At 32.3% G+C, this 17,091-nt stretch overlaps 1 protein-coding gene across 1 annotated transcript in view; it reads right to left on the bottom strand.

The window, feature by feature from the left end:
- The window catches only part of LOC126744752 (sortilin-related receptor-like), a 75,793-nt gene that overhangs the window by 1,514 nt on the left and 57,188 nt on the right, over positions 1-17,091 (bottom strand). Inside the window, exons 15-21 of the mRNA XM_050452305.1 lie at positions 15,896-16,184; positions 15,429-15,646; positions 15,092-15,364; positions 10,899-11,118; positions 10,489-10,745; positions 7,470-7,925; positions 3,625-3,916 (exon numbers count right to left, since the gene is read on the bottom strand). Of these exons, the coding sequence (XP_050308262.1) occupies positions 3,671-3,916; positions 7,470-7,925; positions 10,489-10,745; positions 10,899-11,118; positions 15,092-15,364; positions 15,429-15,646; positions 15,896-16,184 (1,959 nt within the window). The 3' untranslated portion in view covers positions 3,625-3,670. The remainder of the gene's footprint in view (positions 1-3,624; positions 3,917-7,469; positions 7,926-10,488; positions 10,746-10,898; positions 11,119-15,091; positions 15,365-15,428; positions 15,647-15,895; positions 16,185-17,091) is intronic.

The following is a 17,091-nucleotide window of genomic DNA, read 5'->3' on the forward strand; positions in this document are numbered from 1 at the left end:
AGGGATTACACGTGTTTCCTTACGAAGCAAGACGAGGTAATAGACATAGTCGAAAGCCTTATACAAGTCACTGCCAAACGGTATTTTCTAAAGGAGAAACTATTAGACCGGATATTCTTTTGCCTTACTAGAAGCCAAATAGAAAGGATGTTACTGAAGAACTCTTTTGACCAGTTTGTCAAGGGGCTTTTGCTAAAAGATCAATTTATTTCATCCCTAAAGAATCAGTAATACTAATAGTAACCTGATGGGATTGTATCCAGAGTCCAGATGAGAAAATGAATTGAAAATTTTATTTTCATTATGTATTTCTTTAGAAATATACGGGGTGTCAATTTGAAAACTTTTAATGCAAATATCTCTAAAATTAAAAAAGCTAGAGAAGCGCAATTTGGTACAAATGTTATACAGGTAGGGGAAACTACAACCACCATATTTTACTCTTCCCTTGGAATAGATGCACACTCTGTAATAAATCCGTTGCCAAAGATAATGAATTATTCTACGCTGAACTGTTTTCTTCTTGTCAAGTGTGTCAGATTGTACTTCACAGTAAAAAAAGTCAAAAATACCAATAATTTTCTTAATTCGATAAAAAAATTAGTTTACCAAGTTGGAATGGAGTAAAACCTCCATTCCAACTTAGTAAAGAATGGAGGATGTATAATAAAGAAATATGGAATGGAGGTTGTACCCGCAAGTAGATGTTTGGACCTAGTTTTAAAGAAATATTTTACATTGTATATCGTCTTGTGACTTTTCACCGACTCACACAATGGTTTACAGTATGGCTGATAGAATTGAAACAATTTATATTTATGGTTTTCAAATCGGTGTGCTTTAAAGACTGCTGCATTATTTAACGAAAGTAATCCTGGAAAGAATATCGGTCATACTTAGGTGAGGCAACTAATTCTCAAATTTGAAGAAACATGATCGGTGGAAAACAAAAAAAGTGTTCAGCGTAGAGTACTTAATGCAACGGTACAAGTAGAAGTATTAGGACACTTTGCTATGAATCCTACACTATCTCTACGCCAAGCTTCAGCGATAACAGGAGTTTGTCATAAATCTATACGTCAGGTACTTGAATAAGTCATTTCCATCCATACAAAATGCAAATTCTTCAGAAATTTCGCGACATTTGATACCATTGATGGTTACGTTTGGTGTTCCTCAGGGAACCTTTTTAGGTCCAATTTTGTTCATTTATGTAAACGATCTACATGTACAGAGTTGGAAATAGGGCCAATTTAACCTACTTCACCGACGATACAAGCATTCGCTATACGGCTGAATCATGGGAAGCAATTAAAGACCTAATTCAACAAAATTTGACTTGAGTATTAACTTCTCTAAAACATTTTTTATGCCTTTTGTAGCTATTCTAGCGGTCTACCTAGCTTCACTACTCTGGACTTTTCTAATTATTTCCAGGAAATTAAAATAAGTTGATGCACAAAATTTAAATATTTGGGAATTTTTATTGACAGTCATCTTAAATGGTGTCATCATATAGAGTACGTAAATAGAAAGCTTAGGTCTTTATTACCCTTATTTAGACTCTACAGTAGTGTGTTTAATTTGCAATAACTTAAATGTCTACTATTTTTGGCTCAGCCACATTTAACCTATGGACTTATTGCATGGGGAGGAGTTCTACAGTCACACCTAAACTCTTTAAGGATTACTCAAAAATGGCTCCTAAAGATCATTTTAAGAAAGGATAGGATGTACCCCTCAGACTTGTTTGCTGAAATGAGTGTTTTTGATGTGAGTGAGACAATTGTTTTTTTAAAACAATGGCTATACGAATTATGTCACGTTATACTAAAACACTCGATAAAGACAAAATGCAGTGTTAAAGCCTCGGGTTAAAAAAACAACTGGACAAAGATGCTTTGTTTATTTAAGCGTTTCAGTGTGTATCAGAAAATTGCTTATATCATTAGAACTGCACAGTCAATTTTTACTTTTAAAAAGGCAACTCAAATCTTAACAAGAGAAATCACTGGGAATGAAATATATTCCCTTGTAGACGAAAAGAATACCTCCAAATATTGACATCCATGATCCCAAAATGTATTCATCCAGGTTTTTAGTTCATTTTTAGGGTTAGTTGAGTTTACTTTTTAGAGTTAGTTCATTGACGTTCTGGTATAATGACTAAAACTTAGGATATAGATACATGGTTTATATTCATTCTTCCCCGCGCGAGTTTTCTCTTGTGGATATGCTTTGTGTTTATTGTAATATTAAGAGTTATATTAAGAAAATTGTTTGTATGTTTACCATATTGCAATAAATGCCAGATAATAATAAAACGACGCTGACCGAATAATAGAATTTTGCGAGGGAATGACAGAAAAATTACGTATCACTCTTGAGTCGCTCAAAAATATTTGTTTTAGCGACGCATGCACGGTTTTTTTTAATGGTTTTAAATGATCTTGGAGTGATGAAAATTCGCATGTTTTCAGAGAATGGCACACACAGTATCCAGAAAAAATCAATCTAGATCACGAGGTTTAACACCTCTCGACTTTTTTCTCTGGGGTCCCTTAAAAACTGTAGTGTTTAAAACGCAACCAACTTTACTCGATGATCTTCGGCAACGGATTATTACAGAGTGTGCATCTAATCAAAGAGAAATGTTTCAAAAAGTGAGAAATAAGTTTAAAAACACTTTTGTTTAGCTCAAAATGGAATGCTTTTTGAGCATCTAATTAACTAAAATAACACTTCATAAAATCAGAGTTTATTTTATTTAACTTAGGCCTTTCTTTGACCCTATATGAAATTTAGGAAAAATGCTTGTGCCGGTGAATACTAGTCCAAACGACCTCTAATGTAAGGTGTCACAAAATGGGTGGTACCATTTAAAATTTTGGGGTTAGGGTGAATCGAGCCAAAGGGGTGACTCACCCTATAACCAAAATAATATGGCGGTTGTAGTTCCCCCTATCTGAATAACATTTGCACCAAATTGCGCTTCTCAGCTTTTTTAGTATCAGAGATATTTGCATTGAAAGTTTTCAAATTGACACCCTGTATACTTGAAAGTCTAGTTTATATAAAGAAAAAATAGGAAAAGTAGATAATGTTGTTGATTTTACCTAACAATGATTGTTTATTTGGAAACATTTGTGTTAGAATACGAAGATATACTCCTTCTCACAAGTTCGTGATATCGGGAGATTGGACCGGCCACTCCAAAACTCGAACGGTATTGGATCGGTATCAACGCAGTGGCATTTCCCACTTTGCACAAGAAAGCATGACATTTTTCATTTTATTTTGTGGAGAAAAGACTTCTAAAAAAGTATCTTCCTTATTCAGCTCTAAAATGGAGTTCTTCAACAAAATCAATAAGTCATTTTTAAATTTTCACAAAAAAAAACCACTAATTTATTATAAAATCAACGAGCATTGCCAGCCGTACAGAAACTTTACTATTCGTCAAAAAATCAACAAAATTATTTTCGATTTTGTTAAATACAAGCTCAATAACACTTTTAACACTAGGAGTTTCCTATAAAACGATAAAATTTGTTTTGTAATGTCTGTAATAAAACCTATAGAAATCCATAAAGACAAGTTAAGTACAATAATATGTGAAATTACCTCATAAAACGCCGCTGGAAACTAGACCGATCAATTCTTCCTACTGCTAAGCGACGACCAACGGTTCGTCGTCAGAAAAACCGACGATCCGCGGACTCTCTTCCTCCTCCAGACTGTTATCGTCAAACGTGGCTGCTCCCGATCTAGAGTTGTAATGGGAATTGGCGAACCGCACGAAACTGTTGTGTAACCTCCTATTGCGAACCACCAAGAAGGTTATCACGGCAAACAGGGCCACCAATACCAATAGGCTGACGGTTATTATGGCTGGAATGTTGACGGAACTCTCCACCTGCAGGAGAAAAATGCTTTAATAAAATATCTATGGAAATTCATGTAATGGAAAAAAATCTATTGTAATACAAGAATTTTATTATTCTGTTGGGGACAGAATCATTTTTGGACCAAAGGTATCTTCCTATTTTCACTGTTAATTTGTTCCGATTTCCTCAGTGTCTTTTAAGAACTTAGTATAATGTTTTGTACTCTGTCTTACAAACTAACAGACCTTAACATCCCGAATTACGAATAAGAAGTATTATGTTTTATTTGATCATGACACATTAGTATACATGACACGTCCCACATTCCTTTGTCAGGTCTTTCTTTTATGATTTGGACAAGTCCATAGTCCAAAAGAAATTCATTACAATATAGTCGCACCGTTTGTGTGTAAATTGGTTTTAAAAAATTAAGTTGGGTTTTTTTGTTAGACACCCTCGACACAAGCAAATGACTTATGGTCTGTTTCCCTTCCCTGCTCAAAGAAGCCATTAGAAACCATCTTGGTAGTAGATTCTTCAATTCCAGTAAATATGCATATATACAGAGCATATTCTATTTTAATTTCTCATTTTTATCACCTTACTTAAAATAACTTGTATATGTATTATAGCAATGTAAAGTTCTGACAGGTTACTTTTGAGGCCTATTTTTGTTTTATTGGGCAATTGCCAATTCGGTTAGGAGTTATTTATTATCTGTTCCGCAATTTTAGATCTGATTGTCATTTTTATTCCAGGTATTTGAAATGTTTTTCTTCAAACATTTTATTAATTTTTCATTTGATTTCGGGGATTTGACGTTCTTTTTTATTTATTCTAAGGGTTTAACGTAATCTTTTCATATATTCTACGCTTCAAATGTAATTTTTATGATCTTCAGGCGTTTCACGAAAGTTTGCATGCATACCAGGAATTTTAAATATTTTTCCTCTTTTCCAAGCATTTGGAAGCATTCCCAAGCACCTACAGGCAGTATAGAGGAAAAACGTATTCGGACTTCTAATACAACTAATTCTACAAATACACAAATTTCATATTATAAAAATACCAATATGTCACAACTAAAAAAGATGGTTAAAAAATTACAACGGTTAACACAACGGTCTGCTTAGTTAAAAATCAGTAAAAGATTTTTATTTAGTGTCATACCCTTTATTCCATTTAATAAATTCGTGCTAATCAACTGTCCAAGTGATTTAAAAACGGGTGTAATGATTCCAATACCAAAAGTAACCAGTCCAAAGATTCCTGCAGATTTTCGACCAATTGTCGCAACCAACAGTTGCGACAATCCTTTGAAGAACATAAACTATATTATATATTGGACAAACAGGGTTTAGGAATACGCATTCTTGTGAATCTGCTCTTCAGTATGTGTGTGGAACATGGCGAAAAGACATTAACGAATAGAAATTAGTTATTACTGTATTTCTGGATATTTAACGTGCCTTTGAGACAATAGACTGTAAATATTATTATTAAAAAACTGTTGTCTTTTGGTGCATGTATTATAGATTTTTTTCACTGAAATAAAATATTTAGGGGTTTTAGGGGGCATTCGACGTCATTTTTTATTTATTCCAGGAATTTAACATAATTTTTCATATATTCCCGGCTTGCAGTGTAATTCTTATGATTTTCAGGCATTCCACCTAATTTTTCACCTTTTCTAAGCGTTTGGAGTAATTCGTTTTTTATGTATGCCAGAAATTTGGAAAAATATTTTTTTCAGACATTTGGAGCAATTTTTATGTTTTCCATACATTTGGCATATTTTTTAAAATAATTTCCAGTCGTAATTTTTTATTTATTCCAGAAATGTAATATAATTTTTTTATATATTGCAGGCTTTTAGTGTAATTTTTATGATTTTTAAGCATTCCACATACATATTCCTGAGATTTGAAATAATTTTTCATCTTTTCCAAGCATTTGGAGCAACTTTTATATCTTCCATAAAGTTAGCAATTTTTTTAAATTTTCAGGAAAATTTAACATACATTTACCGGATGTTCCATTCGATATGAAGTATTTTTGTATGCATACAAGAAATTTTAAATAATTCATATTTTCTAAGCGATTGGAACAATTTTTTCATGTATGCCTGAAACTTGGGAAAATAGTAGTTTTTCTGGCATTTAAAGCATCTTTTAAATCTTCCCTAAAATAGGCGTACTTTTTAAATGACTTCCAGACATGACGTCATTTTTTTATTTATTCCAAGAATTTAACATAAATTTGCCAGGTTTTAGGTGTAATTTTTATATATTCCTGCGATTTCAAATGATTTAGTTAGTATGCATACCAGGAATTTTAAATAACTTCTCTTCTTTTCAAGGCATTTCAAGTGTTTTTTGTTCCTTTCATAAATTTGGAGTATTTTTAATATTATTCGACTTAATTTTATATTTATTCCAGGAATTTAACATAATTTTTATATTACGCGCTTTAAATATCATTTTAAGGCATTCCACATATTTCTTTATAAAACAGGTTGCCTCATAAAAAAATAATTTTTGACAAGATTATTAAAACATATCGAATACATGGGAATGTATGTCCGAAAAATCAAGTCCTCCAATCGTCGGTAAGGATTTCTCTAGAAATTAGTTTAATTTCCTGTCGGATATTGTCCTTAAGTTGACGTATAGTTACAGGATTACTACAATAAACTTCACTCTTAAGGTATCTCTTAAAAAAAAAATCTCAACTGAAAGTATGGCAGGTGGATCTCAAGTATGGCACAAGGATACTCGCGTTGAAAGTATGGCAGGTGGCTCTCCATCCTGCTGAAACCGGGTATCTTGGTTATAGACTTGCGAGGTTGGCAAATATGGTGCAAAAAAAATGCTTAGCATTGCTGTGTACCGTTCTGAATTTACAGTAATGGGTCGACTTCGATTATCTTCAAAGAAGAAAGGTCCAATAATCCCCCACTTGGCATATGTGCATCCCAAACAGTAACTTTCAAGTGGGTTTTGGTGTTTTACTCGTGGGTTCTTAGAACGTTAATAACCGACAGTTCTGTCTACACATCCATTTGGTTGGAAGTGAGCTTCATCTGAGAAATGGATATTGTGAAAGTTTCGAAAAGAATCCAATATTAAATTTGCAAAATTTAATCTTACTTCCAGGTCCGATTTTCAATAATTTTTCATCTTTTCCAAGCTTCTCGATTATTTTTTTATGTATGCCAGAAATTTGGGAAAGACAGACGATTTCCAGGCATCTAATGTCATTTTTATGTCTTTAAGCATCAAACATACCAGGAATAAAATGAACTCTTTACATTTCCCAGGCTTTTGGAGTCGCCGGTACTGAACCAGAACCTTCCATGTTCATCAATAATTTGAAAGTACAATGATAAACTACATCATTATTGCTCAAAAAAGTAGTCCATTTTTCTCAAAGAGACCTCTTGATAATAAAAATTCATTCTTCTATTCTCTGAATTTTTACATCATTATTGGTTTAACGATCTGATACATAAATCATATCATAGAACTAATAACTATTTAATTCAAGATACTAATTATTCTTTTAGACAAGCATTTGACTTACCACTTGTGCCTGACTGATCTTGCTTAGTGGTCCAGATAGCATCGATGCAAAGCCCCTCTTCGTCTTAACCCGGACAGCGAAAGTGTACGTGGAAGCAGAATCGTTCGTGTAAATAAACGGAGGATGCTCAACGGTAAACTTCTGAGCGGTCGACTCGTCCATTGTCGTTCCCTCGTTGACTAAAACTTCATAGGTAAGCGGTAAGTTGAGTTTCGCCTCGTGTTCCCTCCAGTAAACGAAGAAACTGCCGTTCACTTCCGGTATGACTTTCACCTCGAGCGGAGGGGTCAAATTTGGAGCGGCATAAACCACCGGTTCGGCACTTTCGGCTTGTGATACGTGCGTGCGTACTGTTACGTTGTAGACTGCACCCGGTTCTATTGCTACAGTGTGGACCAGTTTTTTGCTCACGTTTATTACCCAGGTCTTTTTAGTTGTTTGCTCGCTGATCGAGATCTAAAATTGATTTTTTTTATTTAAAAATTATCAATAAATCGAGCGGAAAAGGTTATTTGTTTTGTATGTATGAATGTAATTCCGTAGGTTATTAATTTTTGTCTAAATCTAGTTTAACTGAAAGTTTAGGATACGCATTATGATTGATATTCTACCCCTCTCTCTTTTTTATGGAGGTCTTATGAAAATTACTTTAAATTATTATTGGATTATTTAATTTGGAAACTTTTAAGTACAGAATCATATTTCGAATTAAATGTTTCGTTAAAATGATTTTTTCGAAGCTTTTCAACTAATTTTTTAAGTATTCCAAAGATTTTAAATTACACTGGTAAATAGCCATTTTAGCGTAAGCGTCGATTTAACATGAAATGAGAATAATGTTAAAGATTATCAAGAACATGATTTTTTGCTCTATTTCACATTTACATTGAATTCGCATTGGTTTTAAGACTGACATACCATATTGGGTCACGATATTCACAGGAGTTGTTGCACTTTAACATGTTTCAAACTTTAATGAATCTAATTAAAATTGTTAACATTATGATTAAATTTCTTGAAGAGTGATTTCTTTATCTAAGATGAGACATGTGCATAAAAAATAACGTACTGAACACATACACAGTGAAATCCTCTGAATGTATTAGAATTATTATTATAGGCATTTTTTCGGAAAGACTGCATTATCCAGACCATTGAACTTTTTGTCACTATTCACAGGAAAAAATTGCGAAAAAATTTTTATTGCATTATTGCAAAAATGTTTTTTTTCCGCAATATCTTAAAACAAGAAGAAATGATGTAATTTTCGAAACACATTTTTTTTATTGCATACCAGTGTAATTATTCCAGGCATTTCATATAATTTTTCATGTTTTAAGTAAATTTTTACGTACTGGCGTATTTTTTATCTCTGGGGAGGAATCTCAATTTTAAAAATGTTTTCAAGTCATTTTTCATGTTTTTCAAGCATTTGTCCAAGTGTTTGTTTTATATGTTCCAGAAATTTAGAAAAATTTTCATGTTTTCTAACCTGTTGCATTCCTTTTATGATTCGGAACTTCACATTATTTTATAGGGTTGCAGGACTGCGAACTAAGTTGGTACGTATTTTAGACAAGTTTTGTACATGTTTCTCTTAATCACTTGCATATAGAGTAATATCAAGCTTAAAATAAATATTCAAAACCTCTTTATAGAAAAAAATATAGAATTGTCATGTCATAATTTTTATTTATTCCAGGAATTTAACATATTTTTTCATATTTTCCAGGCTCTAAGTATATTTTTTATGATTTTTAGGCATTCCACATCACCTTTCATGATATAAAATCCATTTGCAGTACTTTTTTATGTATTTTTGGGATATGAAATACTTTTATATGCATACCAGGGATTTTAAATAATTTTTCATCATTTCCAAGCTTCTGTAGTAATTTTTTGATGTATACCAGACATGTTTTCCAGTTATTTGGAGCAATTTTTATGGCTTTCATAAATTTAGCGTATTTTTTAAATGAGATCCAGGCATTTAACGTAATTTTTTAAATTATTCCAAAGATTTGACAGAATTTTTCATAATATTTAAAAAATTCTCCTCAGGCAACTTGATGTATCTCTTATTGAATAATATGATTTTCTTTCTTTGAGTGGTTTGATGAATTCCATAGATTTTAATTTGGTCAACCTGTGGGGCCTATTTTGCCTCGCCAATCTAATATCACCAAAAGCTCGCAAAGATATTTTTTTAACTTTTTCGCACGACGTTCTTAAATACCATACAAAGAAAAAAAAAACTTTGTAATAAATACTGACATATGGTAGCTTATTTTCAACATAATCTTGAAATCTGTAGCAATAACAAGTATGGAAATTAGCATCAGATTTTCTTTTCCGATTACGATGACGTTGAACAGGTACGAGATTAAAACCTGAAATATGCGTTAGCGCTCAGTTAAAGAAATTGTTGTAAAACCCTTAAAGCAGATACATTTGAAGTCTTGTCCAGTTTATAACTACTTGCACGTAATTTTTTCATAATATTGGCTATTTTGTCAAAAACTTTTGGGAAAATTGAAAATGTTCTTTTACCATGAGTTCCTAATCAAAAACACTATAAATTACATAAAATAACATCTGGCCGTAAACGTTAAAATAAAGGAGTTATAAAAGATTCTTGGAAAAGAAAATTAATTTTTTTTTTATAAAGCAATAAATCATTTTAAAAGCTCTAAAAAATTGTGCATCAAATGAACTAGAAAAATATTTTTTATATCACAGTTTTCCAGAAATTTGAGAAAAACCTCTAAAAACTATTGGGAAAATCAAAATTTTTCTTTTACCCTTTGATTCCTTATTCAAAACACCACAATTCATTTAGAATAATATTTAGTCGTAAATTGTAAAATAACAGAGTTATGCACATTTTTTCAGGGATCCATTGGATATACAAAATAAAGAAAACACTTTACCGTTTTCAATGGATACATTTTCAACTAGGTTCCACCACTTTTCATTAAAAAATTTAAATTCTACATTAATAGAAAAAAAATCTACTTACTTCATAAGACATCTTATCTCCACCCAAGTAACAGCTGGGTTCCCAACTAATAACCATCTTAAACGGATCCGACTGGTCGGGTTTCACTGTTAATTTAGTAGGCGGAGCTTTAGGGCTGGATGTAGTAGTAACGAAGGAATAATGATTCAATGGACCGATACCGTACGGACCCACTAAACCGACGGCGAAAATGTACATCGAGCACGGCTCTAGGTTCGTTATTGACGCGCTTAAGTTAGTAGTTTGGTATTTAGCGGCTTAAAAAAAATAGAAGAATAGTTTATCTAAAATAGTAAAGTACCATTTTAGGTTCGGTAACTTATAACGATTTATTGGGTTTGTCTCACCCATTAAACTGTTTTTAATTAATGGTAATATAACTTTTTTTGCTTTAGAAAAACTGAACTTACGTTGGAAAAAGGATTCCCGAATCATATCACGTCCGTAGTACACGCCGTAGACCCAATTAGTTTTTCCGTTCTTCTCTGGTCGCTCCCAAGTCAGTTTGACAGTTCCGCTATCTTTGGTGTTTATAACTTGGGTTATATTTACCGTTGGTAAGGGAGAACCTAGGGTGATCGCTTCCGCTCGGGTATACGGGCCGTCTACGCCGTTTCGGAACGCGTAGATCTGTAATTAATGAATTTTAAAGTAAATACAGTTTAACCTCTCTATCTATAAGTCGAACATATTAGTAGGTCAACATTTTCTACATCTCGAAGTTTTACGTGATTTGTTTTATAAAAGTTCTTAAAGCCGATTTTTTGCCGAGAAAATGAGTAATTGTAACTTAAAAGCCAGTTCAGGGTGGCTTAAAAAATTTATAAAGAGAAAACGTTGTTATTGCTGAATTTTTATTGTATTTCAGATATGGGATATAGTGCGATAAAAAGTTTGTGGTGAAAGTGCAGCTGTAAAGAGGAAAAAATGCGGAGAAGTTAAAATGTTTATCTTTGAATAAAAAAATGGAAGTACAACTTTTAGAGTAGCTTCAAACGAGACCTGTGACTGTCTGGGTATGGTTTCAGCACCTATTAATATCAGAAATGTTGTCAAGTTATTTGATTTGTAAGTCGTTTCCAAATTGAGGCATGAAATTATTCTTGGATTTTTGGAAAAATATGTGTATTGTATCGGACATGCACCGAGGAGAGTGGTTCTTCTCCTCTGAAATTCTTGGTAATCCGCAAACTAATCAAATCCATGGTGAAGATGAATCTGGTTGTTTTTTAATAAATTTGGCTGCACTTCTGCCGTTTAACATAAAATTACTTCAAATAGTCCACTAATTAAGCACAAGTACTACCCTGTTTTAAACAAAAAAAAATATCAATGAGGGGTTAGATAAAATTTGTGCTTATTGGCAAGTGCCTCTAGAGGAAAATAGTAAAGAATAAACTTTAGACTTTTACTATTCCTGATCATGGTATTTTTCAATTTGGACTTCGTAGCGCTCCACCCACAATTCAGAGACGAATTAATCTATTTTGAGTGAGATTTTTAAGTGATTTTGGCAAATGGGTTAATTTTGAAGGGGGAGAAACATAAATTCTGCAGATCTGAGTTAAAATATTTGAGTTACTTAATAAATAGACCAGGAATATCTGTTGATCCAGCTAAAATAGAAGCAATTAAAGCCGCCAAGTGCGCCATTTTGACATCATTTTTTTTGAGTTGATTTGTAGAGCCTTTAAAGGGATTTCATAACAACGCCGAGGCTTAGGAGATACATATCGTGCAATATTGATTCTAGTCTCCCTCCAATTTTCAATAAGATCAAGTGGTGAATTTATAGGTTGAAGAGTCAATCTTTCCTGATAAAAAGGAATAATGTTAGCTTTTAGAACTTTTAACCTCAAATTGTCATTTATTGGTGTTCGCATTCTATCAAACAATTTACTAATGGCAGTAACATATAAACCAATTGATTGTTTAAGGGTCCTGAAGAACCAAATGAAAATTTGTTTTTTTTTCACGGATAATTTTGCCTTTTTGGAATCAACTATCAAACCCAAAAGCTTCATTTAAAAAGTACCAGTTAGAAAATCATAGCTTCTAGCACGCTGACAAGTTTCTCTGCTTAATTCAAGGAAAAAGTAAAAATTTTGGGGAACTTTGGTTTTTTCGGAGGATAATTTTGGCTTTTTGGCGTCAACTTTTTTCCTATCAGACTTAAAGGCCTCATTTAAAAAGTACTAGTAAAAGTACTATATTTTCTACCACGCTGTCAAGATTCACCGCTCAATTCGAAGAAGTGAAAATTTAGGGAAATTTTGTTTTTTTTGCAGCAGCAAACTCTTTGTGTCTTTGCTTATTCCTTTTCGCTTTTAATTTTTAACTTTTCCTCATGATACAAAATCCTATAAAGAAGAAGAAATTGTTAAAGTTGGCCTACTTTTTTAAATAAATGCCTTCCTGGCAAAACTTTAAGTTATAAGGGTGAACAATGTCATAGAGGTAAATTAAGCAAGGAAAGAGTAGAAAGAGTAATCTGTTTACTGGAAGGCAATATGGCGGGAACAGAGAAGCTAAAATTACTCTTGGTTAAAATAAAAGCCAAAGCTAAAGTATCACTTAAAAACACTTAATACACCTCCTCTAATACATGGTTTTTAAATTTTTCAAGTAGAGTGCGACAGTTCTGCATATCCCCAAACCAATGATAAATTAAAATTTATTATTTCCTCCAAAATGCTGCCTTTTGATCAGAATTTCATTATCGAAGTTACATCTTGGATAAAACTTTAAATAAATCACATTCTTTCACCACCAAAGTCGATCTTTTCGATTCTGTTGGGGCGTTGTGGCTAGTGTTTGGAATGTGGATATAACCAAGACAACAATCCAGAATTGTTTTAGAAAGGCCGGTCCTGGAATGAATAATTTTTATGATGAAGAGCATGAAATTCCACTAACTGAATTAAAGCATATCATCATTGATGAATGACAAGTATTCTTAGACGTTGAAGAGTTATTGATTAAATAAATGGAAGTGTCTTATATAAAAGATGCAACTTCAATGGATGATTTTATAAATCCGATGAAAACCAGCCAAATTCCCATAGATGATGAAATTGTTAGCAGTGCAGTTAACCAAGAAGAACGAGAATTTATAAAATTTATCTATGCAAACAAAATTACAGCTATACAACGCCCTTGCACTTCCCCATGTACAATTCTGTTCTGCACTACTGTTTGGTTTGCCTCAGTATAAAGTGGACCAACTGGAAATAATACAAAACAGAGCCATGAGATTAGTATTGAAATGTAATCGTTACACTCCTGTTGCGTTTATGTTAAATGTCCTAAATATGTTATCTGTAAAACAAAGAATTATGTTTAATGTGTTTATCTTTAAAATAAAGAAACGTCTACTACCCGAATATATTTGTAAAAAATTAAGAGTATTCGCAGATGTACATGAATACAGCACAAGAAATCGTACAGATTTTATTCTGGTAGATAGATGTCGAACCAGTCAAATGCTCAATACTGTTTTATTCAAGGGCTTAATTGAGTTTAATAAGCTACCCAATGACATCAAAAGTTGTGATAATTCGAACCAGTTCAAGCGGCACTTGAGAGGATTTGTTTTAAATAAATGTTGAAATATTGTGACATTTATTTTATTCTTGTCTTCGACAGTTTTGTTGTAATCTTTTGAAGCCGTTCTATATGTAAAATTTTAACTTTACCGTTTTATATTAGCAATTAATTTTAATTTTAATCTTGGAATTGTATTTACAATTTTAAACTTTTTTATCTTTACCATTTTTCAGGTCAGTTTTTATCACTTTTTAATGTATAGTTTTTCGTGCTTCTCAATGTTTTTGTATTTTTTTCTCCTTGCAACCTTATGCATTTTGTAGTTTGTACATTTTGTATACTTTTTTCGATACCAGTTTTTTGTATGTAGCCATTATGCTAAATAAACGATATTATTAGAAGAAACTATGGAAATTTCAGATAAAAATGATAAAGAAAATCCTAGGAAAAATGTTATCCTGAAATAAATTCATGTTTTAAATGGTTTTGATACAAATGACCATATTTTTAATTCTTTTGCCCAAATGATAAAGTTGTATGAATCCAACTGTTTTAAAAATAAAAATGTTTATTAAAACCTTATAACAAATTATTTAAAAAATAATAAGTATGTATTTAAGACAGTTTATAGTTAATGAAATATTTTTTGGCGGTTGTTCAGTTTGACCTTTAATTAACTTTTTGTGTTTGTTTTTTAAATAAAACATTTTCAAGGTTATTAGTTTGTTTTTTATTTGCATTCATCAACTCAAAATCGCCAGAAGAAGAAGTAAGGTGTAGCAGTCCCTGGAAATTCGAGTTATAGAGGTTCCACTGTACAACTAAAACGGCTTTTTTGAATATTATTATATGCAAGAAGATCGACCCTTCACTTAATTTATGCAATTTAAATTACAGTTTTCTTGAACTAAATATATATCAGATGCCTATATACCTACTACTTTAGTAATAAGTAGGTTTTTATGTTGATTTTATATGATGATGACGCTAGCTAATGTCAAAACGTTGTCATTAATTTAAACTGATCTGATATTACATTAATTTTATATACACTTACGTTAATATAATAAGCAACTCCAGGCGCCAAAGTTATGGTAATATTCTGATTTTTCGTGGTATAAGACGGCAACTGAGGATACGAAGAAGATTTTGCCGTGACGTTAATCGCAAATCCGTCCGGTACGCCGTTGTAGGTCCATCGTAGCCGCACTGTCGTATTAGTTACTTTCACCATTAAATTTTGAATCTCGTTAATACTGGCCTCACTGTCGAACGTTAATACAGAGGGAGCGGACGGTTCGCTCTCGTATTTGCTATTAAAAGCTGTTACCTGAGGTTCAAACCAACAAACATGCGATTAATGTTTTTAAACGAATATATCCAAGAAAACTCACCATAAATGTATAAGTTTGATTATGTTTGAAATCTGAGGATAAGAGATGGGAGGTTTCGTTGATGCCGCTTAATTTTATCGGCCTGTATATATCCGGAGACGAGTAAATAATTTGGTATTGCGTGATGATTCCGTTCGGTTTTAAGGGTCTGTTCCAAGACACTAGAATCGCCCGATTTTGTTGTTTTGCTTTCACGTTAGTTGGAGGTGATGGTTTTCCTGCAACAATTTATCGTGAAACTTATTAAGATGATGGTCCGTTATTCAGATAAATTGCATTTAATTTAATGCAATCTGAAGAAGGAATCTACTAACGTTTTAAGAGAAAAAGCCAATAAGATAGAATTGCCTTTCCTTTGAATTATATTTCATACTCTTTTACATATTTAAGTGTCAAAAGTAACTTACTCAATTTATCAATCAGAAAATATTTAGAATTCCTAGACATACAAACCAACGATGACTTACCCTCAAGCGTGCTGGCAATCAAATAGTAAGCGGGCGGAAATATCTCGCTGGTTTTCTTGTCTCTTACGTATACGGTGATATTGTATTTCGTAAACGGGGTCAAATTAAGGAACTGATAGTCGGTAGCGTTGGTCCAAGTCTGGTTCTGGAACTTGTTGTCTCTTAATAAACTGATCGAGGGTAAATATTCCAAGTTCGCGGAATTTTTCGCGTTTGTCAACGGATAAACGAACCAGTAGACGAGAATTCGGTTTTCGTCGGTGCCGTGAGTGTCGACGCCCATTTGTGCCTAAAAAAAGTTGTAAAAATGGTTAGGATCTTAATTATATAATTCATATTTCTTCTAAATAGGTGAGTAAGTTTATTTTCTTATTTTTTTCAATAATTGAGCCGCAGAGTATTTTCCAAATCGATATTTATTTAAAAAGTGACGTAATACCTAACAAAATAGGTAACTCATTCTTAGGTAGTTTAATAATATAACGTTTATTAACCAATAAAAGAATTTATATTTGAAAATGGCTTTGGCGAAAGGCTCACCCTTTTAGCCTGTTTTAAGGAATATAAAAGTCCGGATTATCAGCTTTCTTTATATTACAAGATAGTTCTTGAAGTCCACACTATATTAACAAAATATAAAATATATGTATTATTATTGTAAGGGCGCACGAAAAACAAAAATTAAGCAGTTAACAGAATCTCGCAACACGACACCAGATCACTGACTGTGAAGTAGTAAGTCCTTAATTCTATTCGGTTGAACAGAGGAATGCGAAATTGGATATTTATTAATATATATCGGCACATTATATGAAAATGATCTTTTGAATATTTCTTTGGTATGAAAAGGAATGGTTAAAAGATATTTTCTACGTATATTATTAATGTCTACATGTTCCATAAAAAAAAATGTTAGCTTAGTAGGATGAAATTTTGTATTTTAACAGTTAACATAACGAGTGTAAAATTCTTCTTCTGTTCCGCATATTTAGAAAATTTACTTCTTTCAGTTTATGAGAAATTTGCTCAAATAAGTAGCAAATATGAATCCTGTAACTTCTGGATTCTTTGAATACCCGAAAACTCTAAACAGAATTCATAGCTATTATCACAGAAATTCATAGATGAAAGCAGTAAGTTTTCGCATAATATTTTTTTTTGTAACTTGATTTAGATAGTTGCTATGTGGATATAAC

This window comes from Anthonomus grandis, chromosome 14 (genome assembly GCF_022605725.1).
Source record: "Anthonomus grandis grandis chromosome 14, icAntGran1.3, whole genome shotgun sequence".
Classification (NCBI taxonomy): Eukaryota; Metazoa; Arthropoda; class Insecta; order Coleoptera; family Curculionidae; genus Anthonomus; species Anthonomus grandis.